The sequence below is a fragment of the Hyperolius riggenbachi genome, chromosome 2 (assembly GCF_040937935.1).
Source record: "Hyperolius riggenbachi isolate aHypRig1 chromosome 2, aHypRig1.pri, whole genome shotgun sequence".
Taxonomy (NCBI): domain Eukaryota; kingdom Metazoa; phylum Chordata; class Amphibia; order Anura; family Hyperoliidae; genus Hyperolius; species Hyperolius riggenbachi.
The window spans coordinates 63560982-63586685 of NC_090647.1; the positions used below are offsets into that span (position 1 = coordinate 63560982).

At 43.8% G+C, this 25704-nt stretch overlaps 1 protein-coding gene across 2 annotated transcripts in view; it reads left to right on the plus strand.

Annotated features, from left to right (window-relative positions):
* The window catches only part of CNTN5 (contactin 5), a 1437092-nt gene that overhangs the window by 1307846 nt on the left and 103542 nt on the right, over positions 1-25704 (plus strand). For both annotated transcript variants that reach the window (XM_068266844.1, XM_068266845.1), the window contains exons 18-19: positions 1208-1366; positions 12145-12294. In XM_068266844.1, the coding sequence (XP_068122945.1) occupies positions 1208-1366; positions 12145-12294 (309 nt within the window). The remainder of the gene's footprint in view (positions 1-1207; positions 1367-12144; positions 12295-25704) is intronic.

The following is a 25704-nucleotide window of genomic DNA, read 5'->3' on the forward strand; positions in this document are numbered from 1 at the left end:
AAAATTGAAAAAATCGCTAAAGTTACCTTTACCTTGTTATCCTATATTATAGCCCATATACCCTATTAACTGGTCCTTTTCCTCCACCCTTCCTCACTTCCTCCCTTCTCCTGGAGGGAGCAGGGTCTCATCTACCATCAACAACACTACATGCTGAAGCCAGCCTAGCATGTACCATTATGATCAATCCAAGAGAAAAATTAGCTTGCTTAAGGATTTGTAGCATGTCAAAAGCAAACTCACATTGGCCGGGAATTGAACCCAGGTCTAGTGCTCGGTAGGCTATCCTAACCATTATATCACCAACACAACACACTACGGTATGTAAGCTGGCTTTTGAAATAGTTAAATTCCATGGATTAAGCAAGCTAATTTTTCTCTTGGAATGATCATAATGGTACATGCTAGGCTGGCTTCTAGCATGTAGTGTTGTTGGTGGTATAATGGTTAAGTGAGTTACCTACCACACACTGAGACCTGGGTTCAATTCCCAGCCACGGTATGTAAGCTGGCTTTTAAAATAGTGCAATTCCCTGGAAGATGAGACCCTCCTCCCTCTGGGAGGAGGGAGGGAGGACTAATAGGAGTGTGTAAGGGGCTACAAAGGACCACAAAGTCCTCATATTAAAATGTTATCCAAAACAAAAATCCGCCTTCTTAAAACGGAAGGTATTTGCGATGATTCAGGTAGGAGTGAGCATATGTCTCCCACGATGCATCACTGCTGAATATGCAAATCATGCTTTGTTGTCCCTGATAGCTAAACCCACCTCCAGAAGGGCTGAAATGCAATGATATGTCTTGTTAATTGTACAGAGCCACAATAATCCAACATACATACAGACTGTTCTGGATTGTTTGATTCTTTTGTAACCTACACTAACTCATTATACTGGTTTCATTACATGAGCCTCTTTATGTAATCTGTAGCTATTTTGTCACATAATGAGTGTACTGTTTGTTTTCATGTTACTTTTATAATATTTGCAAATAAAAAATGTGTTGAAAAAAATTGGCCAGTTGAAGGTGTGTTCCCAGATTTAAGCTATTCCCCCAATACTGTTGTGCTGGCTATTTCTGGAGACGTCTTAGTAAATCAGGTCCCTGTCTGTCTTGCATGTAATCTATCCCAAGCTGACAGCAAGCTAGGCCAGAATCATTACCTGTGTTACCATCCAACACTCAGTGCGATGTTTTGTTTTTCCAGGTCCGCCTGGTCCCCCAGGAGTGGTGATCGTGGAGGAAATTACAGAGACTACAGCCACCTTGTCCTGGAGTCCCGGAGCTGACAATCACAGCCCCATCCTCTATTACAATCTACAAGCCAGGAGCCCATTCTCATTAGGCTGGCAGACTGTGAAAACAGGTAGGCTTGATTCTTCACTGGAAGGACAAAGTGTCACTTAAACAAAGCAGCCGATAAAGAGCACCGAGCTAATGAGGACTTTCTGTCAGATCAAAGGAAAACTTTTCCAGTTTTCAGTTGAAAAATGTTTTTTTTCAGATTACAGTAAAACCTGGGATTGCAAGTAACTTGGTTTAAAGGGGAACTGAAGAGAGAGGTATATGGAGGCTGCCATGTTTATTTCCTTTTAAGCGATACCAGTTGCCTGGCAGCCCTGCTGATCCTCTGCCTCTAATACTATTAGCCATAGCCCCTGAACAAGCATGCAGCAGATCAGGTGTTTCAGACTTTAAAGTCCGATCTGACAAGACTAGCTGCATGCTTGTTTCTGGTGTTATTCAGATACTACTGCAGAGAAATAGGCCAGCAGGGCTGCCAGGCAACTGGTATTAATTATAAGGAAATCAATATGGCAGCCTCTGTATACCTCTTACTTCAGTTCCCCTTTAAAGGGAAGGTCCGAGGTGATTAAAAAACAAAAATCTACATACCTCGGGCTTCCTTCAGCCCCTTGCAGCCGTCCTGTGCCCTCGCCGCAGCTCCACTCCCCGCCGGTGGCCCGGGGTTCCATCTGGTACAACAGGCCTATTTGCAATCCAGCGTGCAGCTCACGTAGCCGCGCTGACGTCATCTGGACTGTACTGCGCAGGCGCAGTAGTTCTTCGATTACGCAGTACAGTCCAGATGACGTCAGTCCAACTCAGTGAGCCGCATGCTGAAGCGCAAGTAGATGCCGACCTGGCGAGGTCGGCATCTGCACCGGAGGGGACCGGGAGCCACCGGAGCTGCGGCGAGGGCAGAGGTCAGCTTCTAGAGGCTGGAGGAAGCCCGAGATAAGTAGATTTTTGTTTTTTAATCACCTCGGACCTTCCCTTTAACCACTTCCCGACCGCCGTATTGACAAATGGTGGCCGGGAAGTGGACCCCGCAAGGACCGCCGTATAGACAAATGGCGGCGGTCCTTGTAGGGGCATGGGCGGAGCGATCGCGTCATCCGTGACGCGATCCTCCGCCTGTCGCCGCTCACCCGCCGCAACATCCCGCCGGCCATACGGAAGCGCCGGCGGGATGTTAAATAGACGATCGCCGCATACAAAGTGTATAATACACTTTGTAATGTTTACAAAGTGTATTATACAGGCTGCCTCCTGCCCTGGTGGTCCCAGTGTCCGAGGGACCACCAGGGCAGGCTGCAGCCACCCTAGTCTGCACCAAGCACACTGATTTTCCCCCCCCCACCCCAGATCGCCCACAGCACCCCTCAGGACCCCCCCTGCCCACCCCCCAGACCCATGTTTACACCCAATCACCCCCCTAATCACCCATCAATCACTCCCTGTCACTATCTGTCAACGCAATTTTTTTTTCACCCCCCCTCCTGCCCCCTGCCCCCTCCTGATCACCCCCCCACCCCTCATATTCTCCCCAGACCCCCCTGATCACCCACCCACACCGATAGATCGCCCGCAGATCCGACATCAGATCACCACCCAAGCGCAGTGTTTACATCTATTCTCTCCTCTAAACACCCACTAATTACCCATCAATCACCCATAAATCACCCCCTATCACCACCTGTCACTGTTACCCATCAGATCAGACCCTAAGGGGCCCAACGTCCTAATCACAGGTCATTTTGAAGCATTTGTTTTCTAGCCTACTCCTCACGGTTTAGGGCCCCTAAAATGCCAGGGCAGTATAGGAACCCCACAAATGACCCCATTCTAGAAAGAAGACACCCAAAGGTATTCCGTTAGGAGTATGGTGAGTTCATAGAAGATTTTATTTTTTGTCACAAGTTAGCGGAAAATGACACTTTGTGGAAAAAAAACAATTAAAATCAATTTCCGCTAACTTGTGACAAAAAAATAAAAACTTCTATGAACTCACCATACTCCTAAAGGAATACCTTGGGGTGTCTTCTTTCTAAAATGGGGTCATTAGTGGGGTTCCTATACTGCCCTGGCATTTTAGGGGCCCTAAACCGTGAGGAGTAGTCTTGAAACAAAAATGACCTGTGAAATCCTAAAGGTACTCATTGGACTTTGGGCCCCTTAGCGCAATTAGGCTGCAAAAAAGTGCCAATCATGTGGTATCGCCGCAGTAGTACAATGTGTTTTGGGGTGTATTTTTACACATACCCATGCTGGGTGGGAGAAATACCTCTGTAAATGACAATCTTTTGATTTTTTTACACACAATTGTCCATTTACAGAGTTATTTCTCCCACCCAGCATGGGTATGTGTAAAAATACACCCCAAAACACATTGTACTACTTCTCCCGAGTACGGCGATACCACATGTGTGGCACTTTTTTGCACCCTAACTGTGCTAAGGGGCCCAAAGTCCAATGAGTACCTTTAGGATTTCACAGGTCATTTTGAGAAATTTTGTTTCAAGACTACTCCTCACGGTTTAGGGCCCCTAAAATGCCAGGACAGTATAGGAACCCCACAAATGACTCCATTTTAGAAAGAAGACACCCCAAGGTATTCTGTTAGTAGTACGGTGAGTTCATAGAAGATTTTATTTTTTGTCATAGATGCTTGAAAATGGGAAAATTCACTTTTTGCACCATAGTTTGTAAACGCTATAACTTTTACCCAAACCAATAAATATACACTAAATGGTTTTTTTTAAATCAAAAACATGTTTGTCCACATTTTTTGCGCTGCATGTATACAGAAATTTTACTTTATTTGAAAAATGTCAGCACAGAAAGTTAAAAAAATCATTTTTTTGCCAAAATTCATGTCTTTTTTGATGAATATAATAAAAAGTAAAAATCGCAGGAGCCATCAAATAGCACCAAAAGAAAGCTTTATTAGTGACAAGAAAAGGAGCCAAAATTCATTTAGGTGGTAGGTTGTATGAGCGAGCAATAAACCGTGAAAGCTGCAGTGGTCTGAATGGAAAAAAAGTGGCCGGTTCTTAAGGGGGGTAAAGCCCACGGTCCTCAAGTGGTTAAGAGAGCATTGCAAGACAAGCAAAATGTTTTATGAGATTTTAAAAAGCAATTCATGTCTTGATATACCAGCAGTTGTGATGATGTGACATGCCTATAGGCTCTGTGTACGTGCCTCATATCATCACAACTGGGAAAAAATGCGCCCATTTTTCTTTATACAAATGCACATGGTGTGCAGAAAATGCATGCAGAAAAATGCACACAGTACCCTAGAGTACTTTATGCGGATGCTTATGCCCGCATGCAGAAAATTTTACGCAGTAATTCCTTTTTAAATGCTTACACCGGGAACTCTTCTATGCGCACATTCCCCTTTCTGATGTGTAAATTTGTAAGCATGCAATCGCACACGGAAAATTAGAAGCGAGTAACGCATTCGTAGTTCACTACGCAATACACATGTTAACTATGCATAGTGGGCGTAAGCTACGCATAACGGTACTTCGCTACGGATAAATTCATAAGCGTAGTTTTGAAACTTCACCTATGAACTACGATGTGTAGATGCGAACTACGATGCGTAAATTCCAACTGGCATAGTTTCTGCTTATCCCTGATCTTAAACAATGTAGTTTAAACTACTTGTTGCTTCTTTTTGCCGGGAAACGTAATTTAAAGCGACCTCACCCGTTTGTGTGGGCTGACTTTTATCTAGCGTGTGTACCATGGGCGTAGCAATCACTCCTGTGTCCCCCGCCATCGTAGGGGGGGCCAGAGGCTTTGGGGGCCCCTCCCCCTCTGTCACCCCAACCACAAGTACAGCTACTTAGCAAAAAAAACAAAACCTCCCTGTTTTCTCACAAAACCATGTGCAGGAGAGTGTGTACTTTATTCCTGCTTCCAGGCACTGCTTCACAGCAAAAAACTCTCTGCTGCCATTCGTTGGCTCACGATCACGTGACTGGATGGGGTTTGGGGACCAAGGGGGCCCCATGCTATCATTTTTGAAGGGGCCCTATTAAGTCTAGCTACGCCCCTGGTGTGTACAGACCTTTAGTTACGTATGAGAAAAAGAGAGAACACCAAGAGCCCAATATAGTGTAGTATGTACTGTTCATGTATAATTGGAAGAGTAATAATATTAATTTAATGCTCACAAACCAGGGTTACCAATTAGGCAACCACTGTCAAAGCAGGTGGGGAGATTGTCCTGACCGCAATCAGGATTAAAAAGTCGCTCTCTGTAGTAGAAGAAGGAAAGGTTAGTACCCCCCAGGTGGACTTGATGTAGATAAAAGGATAACAGAGGCGCCAACAGGATAAAAAACACTGTCACAGAGGCCCTCAGCGTTGATGATACTGGCAGATGCTGTTTACTCCTATCTGTTATTGCCTGATGAGACGGGTCTGTACCCCACGAAACCCGTTGCACTTTATTTAGAGTATCCAATAAAATTGTTTTGACTGAAAATCCACAGTTGTATGTTCTGCTTGGAGAAGGTAAGTCCACCACTACTTCCTCTATTACCAAGATGGGTTTTAAAGTTCTTTTAGTGTTTTTTATCTTGTTGGCGCTTCCGTTATCCTATTATCTTTAGTTATGTATGTATTTCATATGTGTGTCATGCTTAGTTCTGTGTAGAAGTTTGTGTTTGCTAGCCCAGCAACTTATTGTCTAGCCCTGCATAAAACACACTATTATAGCTTGAAAATTAATACACAAACCATGAGGTGCTTCATCTATCTTAAATCTTTTATTTTTATTTTTCCTGCATTGGTACTCGCTTCATTTTTTTTATTCTTCTCAATCATATTCCCGGTCTTACTTTTTACAACACCGAAGCATTTTTTCCCCCCAGTCATTGCGGACTGTCATCTTGCAGGCGGCTTAATGAGAATGAATTGCCCAAGCAAAGCTTACTACCGGTGCCCAGAAGAAAATTAATTGTCTAACCTCCATATACCGTCTCCTGCTACACTCCTTTCCCATCTTTTGATAGGATACAATAGCGGACGGTTAACAAGAATCCCCTGTAGGGATACAGAGGAATGTTAGCTGGTCTTGCCTTTTATTATTTATGTAGGGTTTTTTTATTGTGTCAGAGACATATCTTTGGCAGATTTGCAGCATTATATATAGGAAGGAAGAGTCATTACCATAAAGCTCAGAGATGATGTGATAGACAAATTAAACTGCTTACATGGTCCGCAACAAAACCCGCCAAGTCCTAAAATCCCGAGCCATGCCTAATTTGCAGTCACACCTTATTAGATGGAAGAGGAGGCATTTAATAGGCCGGTGCGTGCTTGGTGGTGACATCTATCTTCTGCCCGACATGGTTTCGTCTTTCATCATTTAAGATGAGGGGCAGGAAAGCCTTGATCTGTCTGTGGACAACCCATGTAAATGTAGGTCAGGTTATATATAGAGTTCCTTTGAAATGGAAGCCGAGAGAGAGAGAGAAAAAGGGCTCTGAATGTAAAAATATGTACAGAATAAATTTACTTAGCAATCGTTAAAGGATCATACACTGGTTCCATAAAAATGGCATTTCAAGGGTATTCAGTACAGGCTACTCATTTGAGATTCGGTGACCTAGAACCACCTGGATTTTATAAAGTGGGCTAATATGAACCAGAAGTTTGTGATAAAACAGAGCCAAGTCATTCATAAGGCAACCTAGGTCGGTGACTAGGGCCTAGTTGGTTTTTGGGTCCTAGCTGCCACATGTATGCATCCACTAACCCATTCCTCTCCTTAAGGAAAAGGACATGTGCCAAACAGGAGGGTGTACACGTAAAAAAGGCACCTGGTAAAAAGGACACATGTGATCTACTTGCAAGTGGAAAAGCAGCCTAAAGGCGCGTACACACGCTGGATTTTTTCAAACTACGGGTCATGAGACCCGCCACAGGGCGGTCGTTCTGACAACAGTTCCATGTGAGTACAGGCTGTCGTCAGACTGATAAGACTGATTTTGACTGATCCGCTCGGCGACTGATAAAAAAATTACAATTTAAAAAAATACATAAATAGTTTTCTTAGGGACTGAACTTTGTTAATATGTATGTCAAGAGGGTATATTACTGTTACTTTATAAATTATGGGCTTGTTATTAGCGATGAATGCAAAACTGAAAAAATGCACCTTTATTTCCAAATAAAATTTTGTCAACAGACATCGTGATAGGGACATAATGTAAATGGTGTAATAACCGGTACAAATGGGCAAATAAATTATGTGGATTTTAATTACGGTAGCATGCATTATTTAAAAACTATGATGGCCGAAAATTGAAAAATAAGGATTTTTTTCCAATTTGTTTTTCTTATCTTCCCACTAAAAAAAATTAAGAATAAAATAATTCTTGGCATAATGTACCACCCAAAGAAAGCCTAATTGGTGACGTAAAAAACAAGATGTAGTTCATTTCATTGTGATAAGTAGAAATAAAGTAATTGACAAATGAATGGAAGGAGCACTGAAAGGTGAAAATTGCTCTGGTCCTCAAGGGGTAAAACCCCTCAGTTGTGAAGTGGTTAACAGGAAGAGCCGAGATTCAAACCCTGGTCTCCTGTGTCAAAGGTAGAGCCCTTAACCACAGGGCTGGTTCTCTCATGAAGTAAGGTGAAACATTTGTATCAGGTGTTGAGATTACAAGGGCAGCATGTTTGTAGTGTTTTTACACTAACAGAATGCAGTCAGAGTAGGAGGATAAGCGAGAGTGAGGTGAAGAAGTCATCATTGGGGAAAAGCAGCTTGTGCTGTGTGAGGAGCCTGACAGTGAGTTGGGAGGGAAGAAGCAGGAGAGCAGCAGTGATTCATTTGACTTGCGCAGCAGAAGGGAGGAAGTGGCACTGCTGTCCTGACTGAGGAGGAATGGAGTGGCTGAGGGTGAGCAGTTTGTTTGTCCCAGACTCAAAGCCAGACAGTGTTCTATTGTGTTGAGCTGCAGCATGTTATACGAGAACATTAAATGAAGCAAATTGTCGGGTGCTGTGCGACCATTCCAAATTCGGAGGGGCGGGGGGCACATCCTCACAAGTTTGCCTCAGGAAGCAAAAAGTCTAGAACTGGCCCTGCTTAAAGAGACACTGAAGCGAGACTAAATCTCGCTTCAGCTCTCATATATAGCAGGGGCACGTGTGCCCCTGCTAAAACGCTGCTATCCCGCAGCTTAACGAGGGTCCCTTCACCCCCAACCCACCCCCCGCAAACCTTGGTCGTCATTTTGGTCGCAGAATTTTCCTTCCTGGAGGCAGGGCTAACGGCTGCAGCCCTGCCTCCCAGCGCGTCTATCAGACGCGCATTGCCGCCTCTCCCCCGCCCCTCTCAGTGAAGGAAGACTGAGAGGGGCGGGGGAGAGGCGGAGATACGCGTCTGACAGACGCGCGTGGGGCAGGGCTGCGGCGGTTAGCCCTGCCCCAACCAGGAAGCGCTCCCCCGCATTACGGAGGGGATTTGGGGGGACAGGGACCCCCGTTAAGCCGCGGGATAGCGGCGTTTTAGCAGGGGCACACATGCCCCTGCTAGCTATGAGGTCTGAAGCGAGATCTATTCTCGCTTCAGACTCTCTTTAACCAGTACACTACCCAGCCACTGACAGGTAGATTTATGCTAAACTTCTTCAGATGAATTATTGTAGAGGAAGCCGAAGAAAAATGTATTTATGAGACATTTTGTAAACGCTAACCGCTCCTAAATGAAAACAAAAATTCCATTTGTGACCAGAGGTGACTTTGACTTTCAGACTTATGCACATATTAGACTTCTTTTTTTTCCCTAAGCAAGCATTTCACAATGGCTTCTATTTCCAAGCCTGTGAAATATTGCTTGTTATGCATAGCTGGTTGCACAGTGTTTACAGCGGAGGGTAAAGTTCCTTGGACCCCGGTGTACTCCTATAGCCACCTGAAGCCGTAAACTGCCTATGTATCACCGCTTTCAAAATTGGATCACAAGCCCCAAATGCCTGCGGCCATCAAGCTGTTAAAGGAAAGGAATAATGTTTGGTTCACGGAACCCGAAAAGCTTTTTATAAATAACGAAACAGGAAAGATGACTGCGGCGCTTTCTCACTTTTATTGCTGAAAGTAATATAATCTGTCGGCAATGCAATAACGCTTTGTATAAAACAAAATGTGTTAAAAGTGCCTGGCTACTTGTCTGTGTTAAGCTGTATGCATTCAGCTGCGCACATCTTTCTGATATTAAAGGCATATTTCAGAGTCCGAGAACGCTGTCAGGGAAGCAGCTGTGGTTTCGGTTTGGTAGGCAGCACAGTGTTAGAGGCAAAACTAAAGTTTCCCAACAAACTAAAGCTTCGAACGAACGCTACAAGGTTCTTGGTCTGGGCCGCCTCTGAGAGAACTAGTATGTGTATGGTGGCCCCAGTACAATGCTGAGAGATCCGACATGCCAGAGTTGCCAAGTGCAGGACAAGCCCATTGTTCCCCGCCTTACACCTCCTGCTACCGTGGCGTTGATCGCTAGGCTATCGTTGTGCCTGTATAGAACTCAACCTTTATGGAACTCTTGCCCGAGGAATCCAGGCCTGATTCCTTTGCATGACAGTAATTTTGCCATACATTACAACTTTTTGACATAAAAAAGAGTGACATTTAAACCACACCGCTGCCACACCCCTAATAATCACGACCCGACACCTCTATCAACACATACCATAAAGATTTCCTAAGAAAAATATGCTGTTTTATAATTCAAACCACGCTGGTTCTTTCTATCCTGATTCATTTTCCTTTATACTAACATATGAAAATAAGAAATATATCAATGGGAACAAAGTTTAAAGTGAGTTCAACACATTTTCAGTAGAAAAATACATATGTTTACATAGATCTGTACGTCAGTCCTTAAAGAGGGACCAATGAGGAAGAAAGAGGGACAGAGGGATTTGATTCTCAAAGAGGGACTTTCCCTCCAAGAAAGGGACAGTTGGGAGCTATGATTTTGCATGTGTTTCCACCTTAAAACAGAATGAAACCCAACATTTCTTCTTTGCTCTAAAAAATTATTTACAGCATATTATATACAACCAGCATTTTTTTTTACTAGAACAGCATTCAAATGGTTACACACAGGACTTAAAAGTTCAGTGCAGAGAAATCTGGAGGCATCTGAAGTGGAGATAATGTTATCTTGTGTTTACTTAATTGTATCAAGTGAGGAATGTGACACATTCTCTGACTGTGCAGAAGCTCCTGGACACAGACAGACACCCAAAGCATTTCTGCCTTCAGTGCATAATGAATAAAACCAGTTATGAATAAAATACAAAGTCCGCTCTCAAAGCAAAAAACTGTACTTTTGGGAACTTGTAATTTCTAAATGAATAATAATACTTATGCACAAAAGCAAATATGATAACCGCATGGCATATAAAAAGTAGGAAAACATGTTTTTATTGAATATTATGTCAGGGTTTTATACCGCTTTAAAGGAAACCTGAACCGAGATGAAAAAAGTAAAACTTAGATAGTCACCTAAGAAGAGGGAAGGCTCTGGATCTCACAGAGCCTTCCAGGTCCTTTCTCCTTCCCCTCGTTTCACTGCTGTCCCCAGTCCCAGGCCACCCATAAGGCAGGGTGAGGCAGGTTCCTTCGGCGGCGGAAGTTGGGGGGGCGACGCCTGCCTGGCCGTGTGCGGGGGAGCGCCGAGCTGGAGGGTGTAGTAGCCAGGAAGGGGGAGCAGCGGGCACAGCGGTGGGGAGGGGGGTCACCTCTGGCTCCCCAATCCGCTCTCCCCCTCCAGCAATTTGCTCAGAGTTCAATTAGTTCAGCCAGGCAGCGGGCAGCGGGGAGTGTAATGTCTTACCTACTTCCTGGATCCTGCGCTGCCCCCTCCCCACCACTGGGACCACTGCTCCCACTTCCTGGCTGTTACCCCCTCCAGCTTGGCGCCTATTTTGAACCGTATACCCCTCCCCAACACGCCCCTTTCCTGCCCCCAAAGCTAAAGTAGTGGTGCTCATTTTAATAACGCGTAATTAAAATTACCGCATTTCTGAACGGAAATCAGTTTTACTGCAACTCGTTCATTTTACCTCAATCACTGAACTCAGAAACATTGGACCAATCAAAGTATGCAGAATATTTCTGCAAAAATCATATTGGTCTAAAATTTTTAGACTAATTACAAGACTCCGATACTACTGAGTATTTCTGAGTCTTGTGATTGGCCCAAAATGTATGTGGTATTCAAATTAAAATTCAACATTCTCTTATCTCTGATAGTCCAATACTTCTGTGCCAACTCGCAAGTATTTGGCCAACCGGACAATGCAAAAAAAGAATTTAAAAAAGACACCTTGGAACTCAGAAAATCAAAAACCCGTAGAATTGTTAATCGAAAACAAAAATTTCACCAAATCAGAAATCGGCATTTCGACCATCCCTAAGCTAACATCCTCCACTAATGAGAGCTGCCATTATTTTTAGCCCACAAATAGTGCCACACTTATGTCTTCTTCAGAAATGAACCAATACGAGGAAGGTCTACGAGAGCGGAGGTCCTCTTTAAGTTAAGAGTAGCTATATTTGATTGTCACATGGTTTGCCTTTTGAGTGGGCGGAAAGCGAAGCTTCCACTGGGGCTCATAGCTCTGTAGCCACCCCGCTGTTACCAGTAATAGACTCAGTACAGTTCTCTTCTCCTGGCTGACATAACTTTATGGTGAAAGCAGAGAGGCTGATAAACATGCACAGCTTGCGCTCAGGATCATGACTCTTCCAGGTACATTTGACAGCCTATTATTCAGCAAACATACAAACATCGATGTTCTCATGTGACACCTTCACATCTCTTCACAGTTCCTGACATTATTAGCGGAGACATGGAGTCTGCCATGGCAGTTGATCTGAATCCCTGGGTGGAATACGAATTCCGAGTGGTTGCCTCGAACGGCATAGGAACCGGGGACCCCAGCATACCTTCCCGCGTTATCAGGACTAACGAAGCAGGTAATGTCCCTTTAATGTCTTCCTTTGTGTGCCCATGACCTTTCTGCAGCTAATGGTGCGGACTGCAGAGCTACCATAACGTGGGCTCTTAATGTCCCATACTGCACTGCATGATATTCATCTGTACTCGTGCTTTGTTATCAAAATGCCACAGTCCTGCAGCAGGCTGTAAAAATATTTAAAGGACAAGTTCACAAAAATCTATTTTATCCATTTTATTTGTATATATTTGTTTCCTTGTAAAGTGTATATTTAAGCACCCTGCTTGTGTCATATTTTGATCTTAAAGAGGAACTCCAGTGAAAAAAATGTAATAAAAAAGTGCTTCCTTTTTACAATAATTATGAATAAATGATTTAGTCAGTGTTTGCCCATTGTAAAATCTTTTAAATCCCTGATTTACATTCTGACATTTATCACATGGTGACATTTTTACTGTTGGCAGGTAATGTAGCTGCTGCTTGCTGTTTTGGCAGTTCGAAACAGCTGTAAACAGCTATTTCCCACAATGCAACAGGGTTCACAGACAGGAAACTTCCAGAAGTACCTCGGTACTCAAAAGTTTCTTGTGGGAGGGGTTTCACCACAATATCAGCCATACAGCGCCCCCTGATGGTCTGTTTGTGAAAAGCAATATATTTCTCATGTAAAAGGGGGTATCGGCTACTAATTGGGATAAAGTTCAATTCTTGGTCAGAGTTTCTCTTTAAAGTGATACATAAAGGACCACAATTGCGAAAATCATACAATTTTAAATACATGTAAACACATACAAATACGAAGTACATTTCTGTAAAATGAGATTTAAATTACTTTTCTCCTATTTTGTTGTCACTTACAGTAGGTAATAGAAAGAACTGACAGGTTTTGGACTAGCCCATCTCCTCATGGGGGATTCTCAGGGATTTCGTTATTTTCAAAAACACTTAGTAAATTGGCAGTTGCTCCGCCCAACAGCCAAATCAGTGTGCAGCGAGCTGGAGGCTGGCCAGCATCTTTGTATAAATCCTTTTCAGGGAGTGTCTTTATAAAGAATAAAGGCAATGCTGAGAATCCCCTATAAAGAGGTGGACTAGCCCACAACCTGTCGGTTCTGTCAGATTTCTACTAACTACTGTAAGTGACAGCAACATAGGAAAAACATAATTTATGGCTCCTTTTACTCTGGAAGAAACTTACTTCTTATGTGTATGTGTTTTCATGTAGTTTACATTTTTTTTGTGATAGTGGTTGCTTAACAAAGTGAAGAGATAAACAATTGTATCTTAATCCACAGAAATTAGAACACAAAGTATCCGGGCACCAGCAGCAGCAGTATGCTTAGTAAACCTTTAATGCATCCCCAAACCACATGACATACAAAGTGAAATGCCTAACGTCGTTTCACAGGACAAAAACCTGCTTCTTCAGAGGCAACCAGTAACACAGTGTCACAGTGTCACAGCACTGTGTTACTGCGCCCTCCGTATCGTGCCGCCGGGTCCCCGCCGCTCAATAGCCCCCCCCCCCCCCCCCGGCCGGTCACTTGCATAACTTTAATGGTCACTTGCATAACTTTGCCATAATGCTAACACTGTGCAAGTTAGGGATGGAGTAACAATCTTAGAAATGTATTGATAGGTACAATGTTGGTGGGAATACTAGCATGACCATTTCCTATGACATTTGAGCAATCAGAAAGTGATTGATTGCTTGCTGAATCTGACCATCATCTGCCTGTATGTGGTTTGCATTAAGGTTGCCACACACGATAGAATAAAATGATCCAATTTTACAACAATTTGATAAATACATTTCCTGGTTTTGTTCAATAAAAGAAGATCAAACCTGGTACATTTTACTGATCTTTTTTTTAATTAAAATTCAATAGTGTAGGGTATATAGTACATTTCTTTATTTTATAGACCCAAGCAATTTTTTTGTAATCTTTTTTTTTTTTTTTTGTTTCAGAATTGGGTAAACGGTGTGATACGTTGATCAGATTTTTCAAATGTTATAATCAAAAATTCATTGATTCCTGAACTGCAAAGAAATTAAAAAATTGTTTGGTTTGCGGCCACTTTTAGGCCAGCTAACCAGTGTATTAACACGGAAATCCCCGAAGGCTGTTTTTGTCATTGGGGTGCAATGCCGAAATGCCAAAAACAGCCTTCGGGGATTTCCGCATTAATACACGGCAATTCCCATCCGGCAGCAAGCCAAACAGGAGGTAAGGCTCTCTAGCGCTTACTTCCTGTGGCCGAAAAAACGAATTGCGCCGAAGTATATTGGCAAAATATGCTTCTGCGCATGCGCGCCGCAACGCTACTATGCAATTTTTTAAAATATACGTGTCACCATAGATTTACATGATTTCCGGTCTGCCGCACATCGTGCAAGTAGCTCACCAACGTCTGGGAGCACTCGCAGCAAATACGTCACTTCCGCTGCATCACCTCGCTATGAAAGGCCCCATAGACTTTCGTTGGTGTAGCATTGGCTTGCTGTAAAAACAGGCCAACGCAACGCCAAAGTGTGAAAGGGCCCTTAGAATAGCATCTCTTGAGCAAATCTGCACAAAGCTGCTTGTCTCGCATGTCGCTCATTAACTGCAAGCTGTTTAAAGAAAAAGGCAATTTTACTTTTACTACTGCGCAATATAAATAATAAAAAGAGAAGAAATATATACCCGAATATAAAAAGACACTGCGCGTTCCTTCTAAAGCGTGTCTGAGTACGATCTCAGTGCATCATTTTTATTTAATTTCCATTTGTCTAAAGGTACTCATACATACGAGATGGCAGCTTTATGTCTGTGGCGATACTTTCTTTTTGTGCGCATTTTTTGTGTTTCATTCTATACGTGGGATTTACATATCATCATCACCGTACTGAGAATTTCTCAAAATAGAAATGTGTGTGTCAGACCGGCAAATTTTATGGAAACTTCAGTGGAGAGATTAAGGTAGCCTTACATCTAGCCATGATGGGCAGATTCGACCAAGAGACAAGTCTTTTGGCTCCCCATACTGTGGTGTATGGCCATTTCCCGATCAATTTCAGCATTAAATCTCTCGGGAATTAGCCGAGCACGCCACTTCCGCCGCTTCGCTGACCAGACGCTGTTCCCTTAAAGGACTTACGAGGCTCAATAGCCCCCCCCCCCCGGCCGGTCACGACCGCACGGCCCGGGTCGGGCTCTCCAGCCTCTGCCAATATGGCCGCCGGAGCTGGCTGCGGCTGTGCGGATCGGGTGGTTGGCCCTAGAGCTGCGCAGCCGCGGCCAGCTCCGGCGGCCATATTGGCAGAGGCTGGAGAGCCCGACCCGGACCGCGCGGTCGTGACCGGCCGGGGGGGGGGGGGGCTATTGAGCGGCGGGGACCCGGCGGCACGATACGGAGGGCGCAGATGGTGTCCTCCGTGTCTTTTAAACAGATGCAGGTACTTTTTAACTTTTTTTTTATATTTTGGCCTCGTAAGTCCTTTAATGTGCCCCTCAGTGCACTATACATGACCTGTCTGTGGCCACCGCTTATCCTCTGCTGGCCTCCACTGGCTCCGGACGTTGTCCTTGGTCCATACATGCACTCTACATGGTTGCCAGCATACGTGTGGATGTATGTGTAACATTACTGAAGCAAACCCTGTTTGGCACGTGTATGGACGAAGGACATTAGGGGGGGCAAGCATCTGAGGTTTTGAATGTTGGACGCTTGTCCTAATATATCTTGCCGTTACCACCACGCACCCAATTGAGTAAGACGCCCCTATATCTTGCAGAATGTCTGAATAATTAATGCGGCCAATTTCGGGACGATCGGGGATGCACTTGACGGCCCTAATCTGATTCCGATTATAATAATGGAATCAGATGGTCAATCGGCCACCAAGTCGCCTAATACTATGACCACCTTTACTCTAATTATGATGTTTGCATTTTATTAATTTACAAAGCATGTTATTTTATAACGTTCAAAATTTTGAGATAATTCGACCTCACAATGGTGGTGTTTATTTTTTTTTTTTTTTGATGACTTCAGTCTGCCTTGGAGGGGGGTAGAGAAGGTCGAGCCGGTTATGCCGTATGTGTTTTGACGTACGGTTATGGGTGATTACTTCCACACTTTGTCCTCCAGGCACTAACCTCTTCTGCAAGTAAGAGATAATAGCAATAACCATATGGGAAGCCTATAACATTAACATGCGTTGGTGAAATGGATGCAGATTAAGGGATCCAGAGAGGAATCTTAATTGCCATTACCAGAGTCAATATGCAATTTGTTTTCCCCCTTCTCAGGCTTAGACATGACTGTCAAAGGTTTTGCTGAGGAGACGATTGGGATTCTTCGGGTCAATATAACTGTAAATGCAGAATGAGGAGTTATGCTGCTGAACTGAATTTGCATTTCACTGCATTTCATTTTTCTTTCATATCATCTAATGTCTTTAGGTAAGTACAAGGGACCCTTTAGAGGAACTGCTTCCCCTTGAAATAGTAGGAGAAATTAAACATGGTGTATTGTGGGAAGTCAAGTCAGTGCAGAGGTAAAGGCGTGCATGAAAAAAGGGTGCCAGCAAAAAAGGGCTGTATAACGAATTGTCGCCGGTGATAACAAAATCTCAGTAACGATAAACATCATTAACGAAATTGGTTAACAATAAATACCCTTTTAAACAGACGGGGATAATAATGAAAATATATTAACGTTAAAAATTGTTACGTATTTCAACAATACAGCTTAACACAACCCTACTCTAATACAGAACCCTCCCCTGGTGGTGCCTAACCCTAACAACCCCCCACCCCCGGGGTTGCCTAACCCCAACCACTTCCTGGGTGTTGCCTAACCCTAACCACCCCCCTGGTGGTGCCTAACCCTAACCACTCCATCCCTCCACCCCTCCCCCCCCCCGGTGTTGCCTAACCCTAACTACTCCCCAGGTGATGCCTCACCACCCCTCCTTGGTGATATCTAACATATGTACGCCTGTCCTCCTGGAGACCACCGCTGCTGATGATGATTGCAACCACACGCCTTTTCATGCACATGCAGGGCCGTACTGTGGCTCTGCGAAACAGTAGAGCTGCGCTTGTGCATGACAATCACAATCTAATCCCTACAATAGTCATTTGTTTTTTATAGTTTCTTATCCCTACCATATTCTTATGTCTTTCATGGTCACAGGCTAGGTTAATACCACACTTCAAATCGGACCAATTTCCAGAGTGTTGATGGGTTCTATGTTATCTTTAGGATCTGTTCAGACACGTCCGTTTTCATCATATCCATTGTCTTCATTGTGGTAGTGTAGCCCAAAGTCCTATCTTGCCTAACATTTCTAGACAACACATGAAAAACAGAGAGACAAGAATGTTTCCATGGGCTACAATGGACACCATGATTGCATGGACAGACACAGAGGATCATACATAGGACTGCCCAGATCAGGGCCGGTTTAAGCAACAATGGGGCCCCAGGGCAAAATAAACCTGGTGGCCCCCCCAACAGATAACCCGGAACAAAAATCGGCATTAAGGGACCTTTTTTGCAGCTGGTATAGTCAGGGTGTGAAGCCCCAATCGGTCGGAGCTCCACATTCTGGCTACCCCAGCCTGCATGGGGGACAAGGGGTTAAAAAGTTTCAGGAGGGGAGACCCCACATAATTTAAAAAAAAAAATTCCCACACTCTAAACATAAAAAAAAATTGGGAAAATAGGAAAAAATTCCAGGGATCTTCATGCAGCCATATTGCGACTGTATAGCGATCCCTGGCCAAAGCGCTGCGGCTGCGTATGGACCCCCTGGAAACCCCGTCAGGAAATTTATTGCTCTTTCTTTTGATGCATGTAAAATTACACTACCGTTAGGTTTGCTACTAAAAGGGACATTTACCGCATTTAAAAGTATAATTTTTTTTCTTCGAAACTTTAAAATCGATTTTCTCAAAAACTATCAGGTCTTTTTGAAAAAATGTTTTTTCCTCTTATTCCCAATGATCTCCTTAATATATCCTGCAAATTTACAGTTTCTAGCATTTAAGGTGGATTTGCTATTGACCATTAAAGTCGGCAGGTTTTTAAATGTGTATTTTTTTTCCTTTGAAACTTTAAAATCGATTTTCTCAAAAACTATAAGGTCGATTTAAAAAATGTGTTTTCTTCTTGTAGCCACTGGGGGCCCCTACAAGCTCTGGGGCCCTGGGGCAATTGCCCCCTTTGCCTCTATGGTAGCGCCGGCCCTGGCCCAGATTGCCTGTCTGGCATACTGTAGACTTTTTGTAAGGCCAATTTTGGGGAAAGACAATTAACTTATATGAATGTTCCTAGGATATGTGAAATACGTACGCATACATATTGTTCGGCTGCTGGTGAGCTGCACACAGGGTAAGTCGAACGACGGATCACCCTGTTGTTGCTCAAATCCCCAGTGGTGGTAAATACTATTCCCCCTCCAAGTCCTAGCAACTGGGAAGGAGATGTGATTTGGGGTCTGGCTGTTGCTTGAACCCTGAATCACACTTACGCACACCGCGCACTATAACATTACTGCTATAGCGGCACCCAGTTTCGTTGCTGAGCGCCATATGCCAAAACCACCTACTTCACATAGGAAGCTTCTAGAGGATCCAGAGACTTCCCTCTTTTTACATTTCTATTTTTTTTCTTTAGGTTTGCCTTGGGTCTTCTTTCAAATCAGAATTTAATTTATTTGCCAAGTATGATGGTTGCCGTACCCGGAATTGGTTGTGGTACACATGGCATAGGCATTTTATATGACAGAACAAGGACAAACAGGAAGTATACATTGAGATGGGTATACAGTGATCTCCCCAGAAATATGTTCAGCCGGGTCGCATAAAAAAGTAGCCGGGTGAGGCGAGATGAGAGAATGCAGGGCTGGTGCTTCTGTGCATAACTCTGCTTACAGCATAGGAGGAGGTGAGCTGATAACAGCCGGGTGCATACCAAAACTAGCCGGGTGGAGCACCCGGCTAAGAGAGCCTGGGGAGAACACTGGGTATAGCAACATACATTGGGGAGGTATGGGGGGCATTCATTGAGAGCACTAGCAGCTCAGGTGTGGGGCAGTACTACCAAGAGTGATGAGAGTTCGTAGATCAGAGCCCTTGCTAAGGGCCAGGGTGCCACAGACGGACATGGTGGGAGGAGTTGGAGTTCAGGTGGAGGACGGACAGCTTGAGGGAAGAAGGTGTTCCTGCCTCTGGTAGTTCTGTAGTTCTGTAGGAGATGGTCCTGTAACGTCGGCCTGTTGGTAGGAGTTCCAAGTAGTGACCATCCAGGTTGGAGGTGTCATTCTTTAAAGAGGAGCTGTCAGCCATACTCGCTCAGAAAAAAACCCACACATATAAGTAGATAAATACTTGCTCTACTTACATAACATAAGTATTGCACTGCCCAAGTTTTGATTTTAGTGATTTTTCTGCAGTAAAAAAGGAGTAAATTTTAAGTGTGGTTATTTTAAAGCCAATCCTGATGTAATTTCTTTCCTTACTCTCCTCTGCCTGATTTGCCTGCCCTTGACTATATAGAGTCCATTGTCTCAGCATGAGAAATATTGGCCAATCAGAGAGGAACAGAGGTGTGGGAGGGGAAAACAAGAAGGAAAGAGGCTTCAGCCAATCAGGCTGCATTAGTTAAGTCTGAGGGGAAGTAGAGAAGCAAAAAAGGACAACCCAGCATGCCCTGCAACTTCCTTTCTGTGTACCAAATTTTGTGTGTACCAAACAAGAGTCAGGTAAACTGGGGGATGATCATTTATCAACAAGAAAAGCAATAGTGATTTTAACTTTTGGATTGCATGGTTAGCATCCTTATTACTTCTTTTCCAGATAAAAATAAAGAATTTATTTTTGATTTTATGCCCGACAGTTACACTTTAAAGGCTGTAACTGAGAAAATATGAGATTGTGCTGTATACAGCTCTATGGCGGAGATGATATTACTTCTACACCTCATACAGAACCAGTGGTTGACCAGGGCAGATCCAGATAAACCAAGATTTCAACAACGGATCTGTTAAAAAAGGAGAATCCTGTGACTGCTGTGTTGAAAGTCATGGAGCTCTTCTATTGCAAAAGTTTTCCAAGGAGATTGCTTGACTGTATGCATCATTTTACGCATCTGTCGAAACAGCAAAACCCATTAATTAGAAATGGAGCCTCCATGTATTTTATCACTGAATTTGGGAAAGCTCTGATTTATGAAGTTATATGTATCATGTTTTCCCATATTATGGTTTTGTGATTAATTATTGTGTTACTGATTGCGTGAATGCACAGAGAATGCATAGTACACAGATCATAAAGTAATAAATAAATCATGAAGCTGTCATATGTTGATATTATTAATAATTTCACAGGAAGGAAGCGAGTGTGTGTTGGACATTCAAGGACATTTCCATTGCAGAATGACCATTACTTTTTATGGAAGCCCCTAAGCCCCCCCCCCCCGTCCACAAGAAATAGGCCGCTGCATACACTGTAAAAAAAAAAAAAAAAAAAGGACAGGATACAATGGCTTGCATGAAAAAATAATATTCAGTCATAAATTGTACAAAACAATTCAATAGCATAATCTTAATAAGATTTTTTTGGGAAATGATAAGCTCATTTTGAGAGTACATATTGTGGCACCAGTGAGTGGGTTGGGTGCAAGGTGGTAATTTCAGTATCAGTAATATCGCATCACCTATATATTTTACTATTGACTTACCCAGCGCCCTATTCTTACACTGCCCCCCCCCCCTCCAGTGCCTAACACTAACTATCCCTCCAGTGCCTAACATTAACCCTCCCTCCAGTGTCTAACACTAACCCTCCCTCCAGTGCCTAACAGTGACCACACCTCCAGTGCCTAACACTAACTTTCCCTCCAGTGGCTAACAGTGACCCCTCCTCCAGTGCCTAACACTAACCCTACCTCCAGTGGCTAACAGTGACCCCCTCCCTCCAGTGGCTAACAGTGACCCCCACCTCCAGTGTCTAACACTAACCTTCCCTCCAGTGCCTAACACTAACCCTCCCTCCAGTGCCGAACAGTGACCACACCTCCAGTGCCTAACACTAACCCTCCCTCAGTGGCTAACAGTGACTCCACCTCCAGTGCCTAACACTAACCCTCTCTCCAGTGACTAACACTTACACCCCCTTCAGTGTCTAACACTAACCCCCCAGTGCCTAACCCTAACACCCCCAACAGCCAAATAACCACAATTAGTATCTGGTTGGCTATGATAAGTACTAGCTAATCATCTACAAATAGTGTAATTCAACCCTATGTACTACCCTATATAGTAGGCGATCGGCTACTTCTATTTGCATCAGGCACCCAATTAATCACCTGGGCACCCCAATACCCAAATGAGCTGATCCGTAATTTTGATTGTGATGCCAGTAACTGCCAGTAACTCTCAGATCCTCAATATGCTCCTCTTTTCACACCTACCACCTTGCATCCTTAATAGCCTCACTGACGCCCGAACCACTGATCACCATGCACTTCTTTGATTGAAGCTAAAGAAGCACAATGACCTCTTCTGCTAGGGAGCCGGGTTACAGGCAGAAGCCGGACATTGGAACACCGAATAAGTACAATAAACTTTATTCACACAGGAAAAAAAGCGCAAATCAGAAGCACTGTACAGTTTACTGTACAGCGTTTCCAAATTCCGGGAATCATGGTCGCAATCACACTCGGAATTGCTGCACAAAGCGCTTGCACAATTTCAAAGTGCAGCAGCGATTCCTAATGGGTTCCGTCCCTTAGGGCCGGTTCAGATGGGCACTTGAGTAAAACTAGCACAGAAGCTTTTGGCATTGGTTTTTGTCATTTTGAGTCCTCTAGGCCCTCTAGAGTCTAGGGGGACACAGATGACAAACTTAGTTGATCCTGGACTAGAATAGATGATGGGATAAAGTGCAGCATTTATGCAGACAACGGGAAAAAACGGTATCGTTGTTTAAAAAGGATCATTTGAATGGACAGCACTTGAGCAACGAATACCATGACCGCAAGTGACAGCACTTATAACACTTATAACACTCAAGACAATTATTTTAACACCCTAAGATGATTTTATTGTGTGCATGAAAAAAGGGCACCAGGAAAAAGGGGCTCGGCTGGATTACGAATTGGCGTCGGTGGATAACAAAATCTTAATAACGATAAACATCGTTAACGAAATTGGTTATGATAAATACCATTTTAAAAAAGATGGAAGTTGATTATAAAAATATATTAACATTAAAAATCGTTACATAATTCAACAATACGGCTTAACCCAACCCTACTCTCACACAGAACCCTCCCCTGGTGGTGCCTAAAACTAACCACTCTCCTGGTAGTGCCTAACCCTAACCACCCCCTCCTCCCCCCGGTGGTGCCTAATCCTAACCCCCCTGGTGTTGCCTAACCCTAACCACCCCCCTGGTGGTGCCTAACCCTAACCACCCCCACTGGTGGTGTCTAACCCTAACCACTGCCCCGCAGAAACACCCTTTTACACATAGAAATGATAATATACAGTACTTGATAATGTAAAATGTGTACATGCAAACATAATAATATGACAAAAACAATAACGTTAATGTTCTAATGTTGTTAACGATATTTATTGGGCTCCCTTTTTTTCTGCTTTTTTCGCCCTATTACCAATAATTGCATTAGAGTCTATGGTGGCACCCTTTTTCGTCCACTAGCTGCCGGCACCCATTTTTCCTGCTACCATTTTGTTAATCACACAGGCATCACAGGTGCTAAACTGACAACTGAGAACAGTGGGTAAACTGGAAACTTGTATACATCAAGCTTTTTAACACTTGTAATTTCATCAGGCCTGAGGGTGATTTACTCGTCCCCCGTAAGCTTGCCATTTGGGGCAATTAAAGACAGCAATTAAGGAGCATCATCACTTGGATTAGAGATTACCCAGCAAGCTCATGGTGAACCACAACTCCTAGGAGTGTGTAAGGGGCTGTAAAGGAACAAAAAGCTTTCTTACTAAAATGCTATGCTCATGAAATAAAGAAAAAAAACTAGGCTACCTGATCCTCGGGTGTGGCTGTGCAGATCAGGTAGCCTCCAAAACCGCCGCTCCTGTGGGCCGCCATGGCCCACTTTCACATTCATGACCTCTGGGTCATGACGCTGGAATGAGAGATTCATTCTTTCATTCACAGCATCCAGGGAGGTGGGGGAGCGGCAGGGGGCGTCACCAGGGATGGCAGCTCTGAAAACCCTGCAGGAACTCCCCTGGCGGGCATTTTGAACAGGGTATCCCTCACCCAAAGGTTTACCTCTGAAATAGCGACAAATATTGTCACCAATTTCAGGGGGGCTATAGCACGGTGGTGGGGGGCAGAGACTGGCGGTGTGGGGACACAGAGGCATGTCATCTGCCCCCCAAAAGAACGCCTCAGGTTCTCTTTAAAACAGAAGGTATTTGTGATTATTCAGGTTGGAGTGAGATTATGAGGTCTCCCACCATACATCACTGCTGAATATGCAAATCATCCCTTGTTGTCCCTGTAAGCTAACCCCACCTCCAGATCCGCTGGCATGCAATGATGTGTCAGCTTGTTAATTAAACAGAGAAACAATAATCCAACATGCATAAAATCTGAAACAGTCTATATGCATGGAATTGAAGTGAAAACCACTAACACGAAAACGAAAAAAAAACAGACAACGGGAGCCCAGATGGTGCAGTATGTCACAGCGAGGATGGAAATAATATCAAATATGCGTAGATATAGTCACAAAGGTGGGTTGCACAAGGGGCAACCTACCACTTCAGGCAGGTGGAGATACACAAACCCGACTCCACTTGGGTATCACAAAATACTGGATTATTTGTCAAGCTCTTCGGAGGTGGCTTACCTCAATAGATGACGCGTTCACATAAAATGAACTATTTATTAGTGTAAGCACAGGCAACGCGTTTCGTGGGGACTTGCCAACTTCCTCAGGCCAATTCAAGTGCCTCTAGGTACTGGAAGCCATATGTGGGCGCCTCTCAATGCAGCAGTGATGCATTGTGGGACACCTTATATGCTCACTCCAACCTACACAATCACAAATACCTTCTATTTGAAGAAGGCAAACTTTGGTTTCCCATGTATTAGGTTACAAGTATCTTTCTCCTCTCTCCTGCTGTTGACAAGCTCCGAGTGTTACATCCTGATTGACCATTGAAATTAAAAATAAAAAACAGATACGCTAACTGTCCATAATCGGACAGGATGCACGTTCACCGCCGTCTCTCAATGTTGGGTGTAGCCCTTTAGTCCGGAGCACACGGAACGGAAGTCGCTCGTCTGCCTTTATCGCATGACCTCATCGTGTCTTTTATAGAATAACATTTACATTATCTCTTATGTTATTATTAATAATTCAGATGTCTTCTTCACCAGCGGTGGTGCCATAAATATGCAAATATAACATAGATATTAAGACAGATGCATATAAATGAGGCCGTCCAGCTCATGAATATTCAGCAGGAGCCATGTGGTGCCAGTAATAAGCAATGTTACATCTGTGTGAATTTTATTTTACAAGTCCCAGTTCCCAGCATCTGCCGGAGCCGGCTGACCCACTGACAATGCTCTGCTGTGCATAGGCTGATGCTATTCATCTTTACGGCCAGGAGTGGAGTTATGCCCCAACTATTTCACTGCTGAAAACATTTCTGACTATTTATAGATGCCTGCTCTTGATATTAAGCAAATAAAGAGAAGCAGGAAATGTGGGTGCCTTCGGCTAATGGACAATTTGGGCGCCCAATAGCGGCTAATGCAAATATCGACGCCAAAAGCAGAAATTTGGGCTCCTGATAAATAGTGAGCGCCAGGCCCATCTAGATGAAATATTTCGTAAATTATCGGTTTGAAATTTATAGTTTGACATTTTTAAATGGTTCAGTTTTGAAATGCATCATTTTTGAAACCCATTATTTTTTATATCTATGTTATTAACAGCAGGGGTAACGACGTGCTGGTAATAGTGTAGACATAAGCGGCTGGGCACATCCAGTAAAAAAACCTTTATTGTATCCAATTTTAAAAGAGTTGCAACCACAGCAACAGTGCAGCAGTGGTCGCATGCTGACCCCTCTCCCTCCTGCTGCACTGTTGCTGTGGTTGCAACTCTTTTAAAATTGGATACAATAAAGGTTTTTTTACTGGATGTGCCCAGCCGCTTATGTCTACACTATTACTGGCTTGGAGGAACTGCAATTTTGGGCTTTGAGCACTCCGGAGTAATCCATTACAGGGACCTTGTGCACCTCTTTTCTTCAGATTGGTGTAACGACGTGCTGGAGTGGTTAAGGTAAGGTTAGAGAAGCGAAAAGACAGCTCTTCCTGTGCTGAGTAATGTAGGGGAATAAAAGTCATATATTTTCCTACTCGTC